Source organism: Stegodyphus dumicola, chromosome 3 (assembly GCF_044657685.1).
Source record: "Stegodyphus dumicola isolate Sdum_Otavi_A_Nest chromosome 3, ASM4465768v1".
Taxonomy (NCBI): Eukaryota; Metazoa; Arthropoda; class Arachnida; order Araneae; family Eresidae; genus Stegodyphus; species Stegodyphus dumicola.
Window position 1 is genome coordinate 221,301,670 of NC_140770.1, and position 11,917 is coordinate 221,313,586.

General features: G+C 31.5%; 1 protein-coding gene across 1 annotated transcript in view; it reads right to left on the minus strand.

Moving 5' to 3' along the window:
- Positions 1-8,717, minus strand: part of LOC118189870 (neural cell adhesion molecule 2-like) — a 616,409-nt gene extending 607,692 nt beyond the window's left edge. The window contains exons 1-2 of the mRNA XM_085812484.1: positions 8,693-8,717; positions 8,248-8,583 (exon numbers count right to left, since the gene is read on the minus strand). Of these exons, the coding sequence (XP_085668610.1) occupies positions 8,248-8,583; positions 8,693-8,717 (361 nt within the window). The remainder of the gene's footprint in view (positions 1-8,247; positions 8,584-8,692) is intronic.
- Between the last annotated feature and the right edge of the window lie 3,200 nt (positions 8,718-11,917).

An 11,917-nucleotide genomic window follows, 5' to 3' on the forward strand; every position in this document is an offset into this window, starting at 1 on the left:
ATGGGTAGGAGAATACATTTTGAAACATAAAATGAGTCAAATCTTTATTGAACATTTATCTCCTAAAGCATCCCTTTTCATACTTTAAGTTGTATTTCGTGAAATTTACTTGAGTTTTTCATTTCAGTTTTTGAATAGTGTTATTTAAATAAATCTCTTTACGAGTACGTCACTACGTAATGAACGAAATGTTAATTTTCATTCCAAAGTGATTACTAACGGAAAATAGTCAACATCTTAAGTTACAAAAATATTCTTCTAAAATCATGGCCTTTGTAGTAGTAATCACATAGGATACTGGGTATCAGAATAAATGGTATTAATTTTGAAATGTATAATTTAAAATTCACAAGGTAAACATTTAGTTAAAATGTTATTAGTATCATTTAATGAAATTGTGTGTTTTTTATTTACTTCACTTAATAGTTATTTCATGTTCAATCAGCTTTACTGCCGCTCTTACTTTCAACTCAAACTTTCTTTTCAGAATGCAAGTTGACTAGTGCGCGTGTATTCAAATTAAGGAGGGGGAAGTTAGTATTTAAGGGAAGGTTTTAAAAGGAGAAATCAAAGTGTCTTCTCTGCCTACTTAGAGCCCACGTTGATAGCTTCGATTTTCTAGCGATTACATTTCTGCGGCATTGCGAATTGAATTATTCTTGTCATTAGGCTTTTTTACGCCGACTTTTCATGTCAGAGCCAGCTTGCGCTATAGTTAACTTGTGAAACCGTTAGGCTATATCTAACTTCAGTACTTTTTTAAGTTATTCATTACCTTTTGAGCTGAGCCATAAGTGTTGGCTTTTGTAAGCACAAGTTGGTGACGACTGTGGACCTTTATCAGCCTTAAGGAGAGTTAAATCAGAAGAGCTATTAGTCTCAATACGGGATTTTGCTTGCAATCGCTGTAAAAGACTGAATCACTTTTAAAATTACTGCCACCAAATATTATCGCCCTGTATTATTTAAAAAAAATTAAATAAAGGAAAATGTGCATGAATGTAGGTATGTTCCTCGCATTATGAAAAAACGACGATATCTAGAGCCATTAAAAAGAAAGGCTGTCGTTGAAGACATCCATTCCCTTCTATCTACAACAGAAGCGGATTTCAAAAATTAAAATAGTAAGGAAGAAGCGAGGACACCCAATCGACAGATCTCAGGGCGATCTGTCATTTGGGAAGCTCGCTTTCGGATAGCTCTTAATTAGAAACGGAACTCGGAAACTATTATAGATACAAAGGAATGAGGATACCCAAACGTGTCATATGAGCAACCCGTTTAGAAATAGCTGCAATCGAAACGAAAAATGAGAATTTCGCTGTACCTATGATTGAAGATATCTCGGGAACTACAACGTAATCTTCCACTCGAACATGGGCACCTGGAAGTCCGAATTTTGAATTTTGACTTCATTTTATTATCTATTCCACATTTTGTAAAGCTTTAACGAATTTTTGATCAACGATTTCAAAGCGAGTAATGGCAACGCTGTACGAAAAACAAGCGAGGAATCATTTTTATTTTCAGCACACTAGACTGTCTATTGAAAATTCTAAATATATGATGTTTTTAAATATTTTGTGATACTTTTGTAGATTTACATTTTATGTGATTTTAATTGCGAAGAATATGATATTTAATAAATAAAGGTAGCACACAAAACGTTAAAAAAACGCCCCTTTGAGCAATAGTCTGAAAGCTTTCAGTTTTTTTTTTTTTAGTTTATAAAGGGTCTTTACACCGTTCTTCTAACTTTATGGTACTTTAAGGACCTGGTGATAATTCAGCAAACAACCTTCACTTTCGAATACATTTTGTGATAGCTAAGCATACCAGACGTTATAGAATCTTATACAAATTTCGGCAGTTCAATAAATATGCCACAGTTAGAAACAAGGAACACAATCACCTGTTATCTTTCCTATAAACATATGCAGGAGTAATCATTCATGACATATGAAATGGTTATGAAGTATTGATACAAAATAAATGCCGATTTGATCTATAGTTCTTTTATTACTCAAACAATTTAATTAAGAGGAGTCATACACCTTAAAACCCATTAGATGTTCGAATAGGTGACTGTTGCAAGAATTGGGATAACTTATTTATTTTAAAAGCAATTACTACCAACTTTTTACAGCTGACTACATAATATAGCTGGTTTCTAAAATAGTAATTAAAAAGTTTGTGTTGCCGCAAATGTTATTATAATTTAATCCGCTTTGTGACAACATTTTTCGTCATATTTCCAACTTGCGCGCACAGTTTAAAACATTCTGTTTCATAATTTAATTCCATATTTAATATATAACTTTTATAACATTTGGAAACTACTGTGAACCTAAAATTCTAAAAATTTCATGTTAATTTTTTATTTTATTTTGAGTTGAATTTATAAAATGTATTTTATTAACAAAATTTGTAATGGTTTCCGTCCATAAAATTTTTCAATATTAAAATATTCATCAGATTGTTGGTTCAGTTAAAAATAGTGCCCATATAAAGAATTCCATCCAATTTCAAGTATGTACCATTAGCCATTTTTAAAATATCATGCGCGCAAGGTGAAAACATGGCGAAATATTTTGTCACAAAGAGGATTAAATTACAAAAATATTTGGGGCAACACAAACTTTCTGGTTACTAGTTTCCAAAGCAGCTATATTATGTAGTCAGCTGTAAAAAGTAGGAAGTAATTGCTTTTAAAATAAATAAAATATCCCAATTCTTGCAACAGTCACATATTCGAAGATCATGAGGGGTTTAAGGTGTAAGAGTCCCCTTAAGACATTATTTCTAATTCTTTAAAGCAAACTATTTTTTGACTTATTCACAACTAGCCTTCTACTTTAACCTATTTTTTATATCTAATTGTGTCTAGAGGTATTTTTAGTTACAAAAAATGCATAGCAGAGAAAAGCTAAACTTTAACTGAAATCTGCATTTGACATTTCTTGCATATTCCCAGTTATTTCTACTAACTCTGAAACTGATTATTATGAAACGAAAATAAAGATTTAAGTCAAATATAGTCAAAACTCAAAATTACTTTCAGCATCAAGTTCTGTAAGAATATAGTCAAAACTCAAACTTAAAATTACTTTCAGCATCAAGTTCTGTAAGAATATAGTTAAAACTCAAAATTACTTTCTGCTTCAAGTTCTGTAAGAATATAGTCAAAATTCAAAGTTAAAATTACTTTCAGCATCACGTTCTGTAAGAATATAGTCAAGAAAACTTAAAATTACTTTTAGCTTCAAGTTCTGTAAGACGCTTTGGTTTAGAAAATAGAAAATTGTATTATTGCTATATATCAGCAATAAGAGTCAGCATCAGATTCTCTGTGGCTCATTGGATTATAAAATAATATATTTTATCACTGTAATGTATGAACAATTATATGAGTTTGAAAATGACGAATAAAACGCAAAATTAGAAATTGAGATAGATATAAACTCAGATTTAAGCTAAACTTATTACTTTTAATGGCCAATTTCAAGGAAGAGGTTTAAGTTTAGAAAACTGATTGATAATTTACACAAATCATTTTAACGAACATTACTTATGGAAAAGTGCCGAGGGAGCAACTAAGAATGACCTTATTAAAGGATAAATATGAAAAATATTTTTAAATTTCAATCATTAACTAAGAAGGACGTTTATCAAACTTGAACATTAAATTTGGCCTAAAAAATACATCTTTTCGTCAAGAAATGCATAGCAGTTAAAAGAATAAACTGCTAACATTCTATAGAAATTATTAATCCTGAAATGCTTTAAAGATGGAATTTTCGATAGCCAGCGATGTGACGAATGTGAGTGCCAGTACAGAAATTTCAGATGAAATTTAATTTCTTTTAAATCTTTCAAATACCAAATATATCTGATGTAGATATATTTGATATATCTATGTCAGATATATTTGATATATCTATGTCAGATATATTTGATATATCTATGTCAGATATATTTGATATAAATATAACTTCACCAAATATAGATTGCGAATTGCACTCCAAATGATAAGTTTAAAATTTATCTCGAATGGTTTAAGCTGAAATCTTCCAATTTGTGTCATTGCAATCTTGGTATTCCGCAAAGTGTTTTCTACTGCTTTTTTTTATTGCCCATTGCTTAATAATGCCAGAAATCTATTGATATGTATATTAAAATTAATTTCATTGGCAGCGGAAATGTTGATTTTGTATCTTCATCTTCACCCTAACGAGATTTTGACGACTTTGTTGACTTTTTTTTTTTTAAACACTGTAAATAATGTCTTGATATATATATATATTTCTATGTGTTTGATTTCATTGTGCTATTGAAAGTTGATGTTATTACTCACGATTTTGCTTTTTTTTTTTTTTTTTTTAAATTACGATTTGTAAGCCTAGTGTAATACTTTGTGCTGCACGAGGCTTTCGTTTTCTTTAAATAAAAAAGAAAGATTGAAAATAGTTTCTATATTTACAGTTTCTATTCACATTGATTTATGTCAAAATTTTAACATGATATACTTTTTTAGTGGATGAAACGGCATTTGCGTCTATTTTGTGCGTAGTATATTTTCTACACTTTTGTGTATTTTGAATTACTTTGAAGGATTTCAATGCTTTTGAGAAAATGCGTCCTTAGATTTCCCTTAAAATTGCAGTCTGCACTTCAGTGAATTCTAAACGGATTTGAGGAAAATACACTGGACCCTGCAGCTTGAATAAGAAATGTATTGAGTTAAGGGCAACAGCTGAATTCCCGTTGATCGGCAAAATTAAACAAACAAAACGTTTTCAAATATGAAAGGTTCATTTTCAATATCTTCCTGTCAGGATTTGTCGTTCCTGACAGAAGGCATTGAAGAAGGCATTTCTTCTAACACTCTTAGATCAAGAGAATATCAGCACAATGTTTCGGCTTTCGAAATGCCGCAGTCTGCCATTTTAAGTCAAATATAATAAAATGTTTTTAGTTAATGTTACATTTCATATATTTACATTTTATTAAATACAAACTGCTGTCGCTCATTTGAAAATACTGTACTTTACGTGAACTTACAGTAGTCTAAAAATTAAGAACAGATTGAGATACTTCTAATTCTTCACTGTGTCTTTTTTAGGGGTATAGTATACAAAATGTGATTTGAACATTACTTCAAGATTATTCAGCTAAATATTTCAAATTTTCTGACTTTTTACAAGAAAATATTCGAATGGAAATTCCCAATTCTGAGACTCTATAAGAAATTAAAATTCAAAGGAAATTACGATTGAGGAAATAACAGAAAATATCATCGCCGCATCAAGTAAAAAAGGATGCTTTTGAAATTTTATAACTCATCTGAAAGTAAATTCACATTTTGATTAAATAATGAATCTGACAAAAATCAAAACTTCAGTCATGTATCATGGGATTATAAGGATAAAAAAATGGTCCAGCGTTTCCAAGTTCTAGCCTAGTATAAGGCGAGAAAAAATGGTGCATTTTAATTGGTCCGAACTAAAATTTAAATTAGTTAAATTTTTAAAACATATTTTGAGGAAAGTGTTCTAAAAGTCTAGCAACGACAGAAAAAATCTAAAACGGAAATGGAGGGCTTTGTGAGGTAAATGGCTATTAATGAGAAAAATCATGAAATATCCCATTTGGTGATACCGTTTGAAGTGTTTTGAACCTATGTCAAATTACCTGTGTTCACAGATTGTACCGCTCGTCCGCCGCTGGTCCTAAACTTCTGAAACTTTAGTAATTATAATAATTTCGTTAATTGAAACTGGAGTAAGAATAATATCAAAGTTCATAAAGCAGTACTTCTATTTCATTGACAGTAGAACATAAAAATATTACAAACACAACTATTTTACCAGCTAATATCAATAGAAGTTGATTTGGTTTGGTTTAGTTGATTATGGTAAGATTCACTAGGGCTATCTGTCTAAAGAAAGGGATGCCTTAGTGAAAAATTTTGTAAGGGAAACTGACTCGTATACACGTTACATATGGCGAAAATCACGAAAATAGCCATGCAGCCAGCTTGTTCAACAGCTTGAATCGAACCCAAGTCGGAACTATCATATTTTATCGCTCGGCTGCTGGTGAACCACAGACATGGAAAACATAATTCAGTTTTCTATTTTACCTTTGTAAATGAATAGTATACAAACTTTGAAAAAGATGAAAAGTTGCAATGCTTTATTTAACTATTTAAAGTGATAGCAATGCGGGAAATGAGCATGGGTTCCACAGGCAGTTCTAAGCCATTTTTAGAAACTCAGCCCTTGGGTTCTTCTGTGATACAAAAGTCTGCAGAAAGCAAAGCTTTATACAAAAATTTTGATTCAAAGGCTGGGTGACATGTAATACAAAAAGCAGACGCAAGTGTTCCATATCGTCTGCGGGCTCTTAGCATTTCGATATTGTGCTATAAAACTTCGAAAATATTCAAATTTGAAATCTTTATTACTGCATGCATATTATATGATATATTATATTATGCTAAGAAATGTCGAGTTGCTGAATACTTTATGATATAGAGAGAAATGTCTTTGGTTTATTCTTTTAACCGTCCCGAGATGCGAGAAAAATTGCTTTATTAATTATAATAGCCCATAAAGAAACTTTCAGTCAAACTGACTCATCATCCCATTTTTACTAATCCTCTATAAGGTGAAAATATAACCCAGAATTAACTATAAATAAAATAAAGCTTATCCTTTCCTTGAGATAAATATTTCTGGGAGTTTACTTTCTCAAAGGCTTACAGCATAAGATGCATTAGATGATATGTTTAAGAGTTTGCATGTTCTTTATCGATGATAAGGCAAGAAACATTTTAAATGTGAAAATTGACATTAAGATTTAATAAACGATGGAGTAGGAATTACTTTTAATATGCATGCAAAGAGCATTGTTACTTTATTACAATTATTATTAAAATTTTATCAGCACTTATTCTAACCAAAATTGAAATGAAGCATAATAAAATACCATTTAAATTTCTAACTCGCTATTTTATGTTAATTTCATTTTCCATAACCCTCGTTTCCATTTCGCAGCCAGAATGAAAATTTATAGCAAGCGCGATATTCAAATTAGGTAGAAAGAGAGAAGTATTTAAAGAAAGATTTTGGAGGGTAAAATTAGAGCATATTCTGTTTGCTTGAAATGTGCTTGAAAGCCAAGATTCTAACTTTGATCCCTAGCGATCAGTATTTTGCGGCGTTGAGTTTTTCTTGCCATTAAGCTTGTTTACGCTGACTTCAGTCAGAACCAACTTGCGCTCTAGTTATACTGTGAAGCTTTTAGGATATAATTAAGTTTCATTAGTTTTAGTTCATCCAGTACCTTTGATTTGAAACGATAAATATTGGCAGCATTCTAAGCACGAGTTGGTGCAGTCTGTTAAACATTATTTGGATTAATAAGGTCCCTTTACACCCTTCTCCTGTCTCTGTGGTACTTACAAGACATAGTGAGAATTCGTTACTTGTCTTTTAGAGGTCTGGTCTGACTTTATGCTGTCTAAGAGGGCCAGACCTTGTATCATAATATTTAAATTTTCTGAAAAGAGAAATTAATATGGATCGTATCTTTTGCTCACCCTGTATCGTAATATTAAACTTTGCTGAAAGGAGAAATTAACAAGGATCTCATTTTTTTCTCACCCTGTATCGTAATATTTAACTTTGCGAGAAGAGAAATTAACATGGATCGTATTTTTTGCTCAAGTCTAGATATGTCTTCAGTTGTATACAGCGAAATTTTTTGAATTGCATAATTCGTATTTACCGCCTCTCCAATTTATTTTTGGTATTCCATTTTAGTAGATTTAGGGCTTAATCATCATACTTATTTTGTATTTAGATATGCTTTAATCTGTACAAAACATTTCATGAAAACGAAAATTTAAGAACTAGTGTGACATATATTCGTCCTATATATGCGATGCATATGCTACATATTCGTCCTATGCAAGAAATTATATGAAACAAAGGAGAACTCTATAATGTACGGCACATAACCAACGAATAGTGCATATATATATCTCATTTTCGTAGATCATGCATGCTCTTTCCTTCAATACCAAATTGTGATATAAATATGCTGTCGGATATTGAATATGCTATGTATTAGATTTCTGAGTGTAGAAATTTTGCGTATTAAACTTTCTTAAATTTTGTTTCAATGCTCACTTTTACTTTGAATAGTACTATACTCTAAAGAGCTTTTCTAGAGCGGACTTACCGATTACTGCAAGCATCATATCCATAGTCTCAGTTCTAGCTCTTCTGTATTCCACTCGACATCTGTACACCCCTTCATCCTCCTTCCTTATCTCCTCTATCTTTAAGAATGCTGGAGCAGCTGTTGAATTGAAAAATGCTCTGGATTCCATGTGGACAGCAGGAAAGTGAGTTGCGCTTGAGAGAGGAGTGTCCCTAGCATCTACACTATACAAAGGACTGCCGGACTCGTCTCTGTGCCAGAGCACTAGGGATACTTCGTCTTCGGTGGCGCTAACATTCAAATCGCAAGGAAGCTCGGCTCTCTCACCCGCAAGAAAAGTGTATGTGGGTATACCTTGAAAAAAAAAAAGCACCAATGTCAGAAGAGTGCATGACAGAATCTAAAGAAATGTACAAAATGAAAGAATATATTAATGGAGAAAATGCATGTAATAGGTTGTTACCAATTTCTGAGAAACTGAAACTCATTATGGAGCATATAGTATTAAAAAACATCAACTAACAGATGACACATACGTAAGCGATTATGCAAATAGGTAAGCGAGTGGATCTAAAGCTATGAACTGTTGCTTTAAATGTTAGCTAATGAAGAGCAAATATTTTCAGTAAGCGGTTTAAATAGTTGGGAAAAAATGTTATTGTACTATAAGAAGTTTTCTAGTATGATATGGGAAGTTAAAAATTTCTTCCGCTGTTGGTAAACGTCACGTTTTGGATAATTATATTTTGGTTAAAGTATCCGAATACGTTCGATACGCATATATTGAAAATTAGTACAAAGAAATCAATTATTGATGCTATTTAGACAAATACTACTTAAAATGATAGAATATATTATCAAAGCACAATATTTGGATTTTCTTATATTTTGTGTCAAAAATGTGATAAATTTGAAGATTACTAGATATGTTCGCACAAAAATATTTATTAATATTTTACTTTTATTTTTGCCACTTATATTTATCAAGGTATAAGGAATTAACATGACAAAAATCTAAGTGACAATGTAAAATTGTGTCTATTAAATATACCTATTGGAGTACATGACTAGCTCTTTTTCAAGAAAGTTTTTTCTTTTCATTTACAAAATTGTCTGAAAAAATTTCAGATGTATACATAACCTAAAGGTTTAGTCCATTTAATTCGCAACGTTTCATAAAACATTTGTGGGAAGTTTCAAAAAATTACTTTAGTAATACTTTAAGTTAAAGCTTTTCGTAACAGAAAGTTGAAAAAATCAAATTGTTCAAAATATAGGTTTAATGAAATGCAAACACAAACAGAGGAAATAAAATGTTGCCAAATATAAAAATTTAATTCAAAAGTGAACTTATTCCCAAAACCGTAATAACAAACCAAAATCTTCAAAATCACCTTTTGAACATCCCCAAAAGTGTTCGAATGCAAAATTCTAACTTTAAAGTTATTTATTTATTTATTTATTTATTTTTTTTTTACATTTTTAGCATTAGAAACGCACGCTATGATATAATGCAGAACAGATTAATTTTAGATTTTTGTAAATAAACTTTAATCAGCACAAATAAACCCAAAATAAAATTTTTCATGAAGGGGGAAATGATGAAAATACTCAGGCAATGAAAATATTCTTCTTTTGTACGCACTAATGAACAGAATTAACGGTTTATCTTTTTAAAGTGAAATGTAAGGGAACAAATCTAGAAGTTTTAAACATATAAGCTGATAAGTATACTTAACAAGAAGCAGCAAATATACAAATTTAAACTTAAAATTAAAATGTTTTTATATGATACAATAAAATAATAATTATCTGAAATAGTTTTAATAAAATTATTACTGCTTTATATATGCACAGTATAAAATGTATGGCTATATTTTAGAAAGTGGGTCATCCTGCTTCACATAGAAGTGTGAGTCCAAAATAATGCTGCTTTCAATTCAAGATTCAAAGCATTTATATTTAACGGCACCAGCTCCCCATTGCAAAGTAAGCTCGATTTCTATTTGATGATAAACTGAATTCAACTTTTAAACTGAATCAGCGCAAAATATCGCCAATACCTGAAGTCAGCAACAAATAGCAATTCTCTTCGAGAGCTGGGCAAGCGCCCATAATTAACTCTAGCTGTCAAGAGTCGAGCATAAATTTCATTACTTTCGCTGGTTGATTGGGCGCGAATTTGAGTCACGGTTCAATTTGCCTCATAAACGCGTGAATTGGTAATATAATCTAGTTATTAATAATAAAGATTTTACAGTTGTGGGTGGTGTTTGAGGATCCGGCTCGATGGGTGAATTTCAACGTAATTATTGTCGATAAATGATGGTGGCATAGAATTCGCTTATAATTTATGAACTGAGTGGCTCTTTGTGGCAGGATATTTGACACGTTCTAGAGCGGTTATCTTTTGAATTTGGGGGCAATACCATTAAATTTAAAATGGCGTCTACAATTATCAAGTATTATATTTGATGCCCTGCCAAAAAATATCAAAATACACAAAATCTTAGATTTAAATATTTACAAATGAGTAGGTCATCATCAGCATGAGTTCTAAATGCATTGTTAATCTAAATTTTTGCAGCATGAGAATACGATTATAGATTTTAAAAATTCAAAATAGTAAGATTTTGTAATTTGAGGCTTGGGTTCTAGGCTTTGGAAATAGTAATTTGAAATTTTGCGCGTTGTTAGCTTTGGATTGTTTGTATGAAGGCAGAACACCCGATGGTTATCTATCTAAGCCGAGGAAAACCTCCATGGAGGATACTTTATGGGAATCTGGCTCATAATCGCGTTGCACATAAGCAAAATCACGAAGATTCCCATGCAGTCAACTAGTTCATAGGGGAATTTGAACTCACGTCGAACTACAAGTGACCAGCGATGTTATTGCTTGGCCGCTGGTTCGCAACTTTGAATGTTGATTCAGAATCTACATGTGTATGGTATTCTTTATTATAAATTATACATGTCTGTGAAATTTGAAACATTGTTTGTTTTTCTTTTATTTTTTTCTCCCGCCTCCGACCACAGAGTTTTACTCACAAATTAAAATATCATGTTTTGTCTTCTTACCAATAACTTGCATGAACTTTTATAGCATTGTAAAAGATGTTTCTAACCTCATCATACATATACATCGATTACAAAATTGTTAACTGTATTTCACGTGCATTGTGGTTTCTGCATCCAAATAAAATCTAATGCTAATGGTGAACTTATGTACTATCCTATAGACTGCAATCATCTACAGCCAAAAATTGGCCGAAAAACAAAGTGGTTGAACGCTGGTATTTTGACCCGAAATTAAATCCAATTGACCGATCTGGCTTCATTTGACATTTTTGGTTTCCTTTAAGATTTGCGGGAAGATGAGTCGGTTTTTCTTAAACCGCATTTGCCAAGGGCATCTCTTTCTATAGGAAGACTGTTTCGATTGCCACAATGCCTGAATGTAATCAAGAAGAAATGATTTTTAGCTATTTCAAGAGGTTTGTTTTCTGTGTTCCGATAATTTGTGAGGAGGGGAATTCAGGATTTATTTATCTCCTTTTATTACCGTTAATTATACTTTATAGCTCTTAAACTATGACTACGCGCACACATTCATCACTAAGTATTGTAACACGTTATGTAGGTTTGCTGTTGTCTACTTTAGCTCAGTCATTTGCCTGTGTCCCTG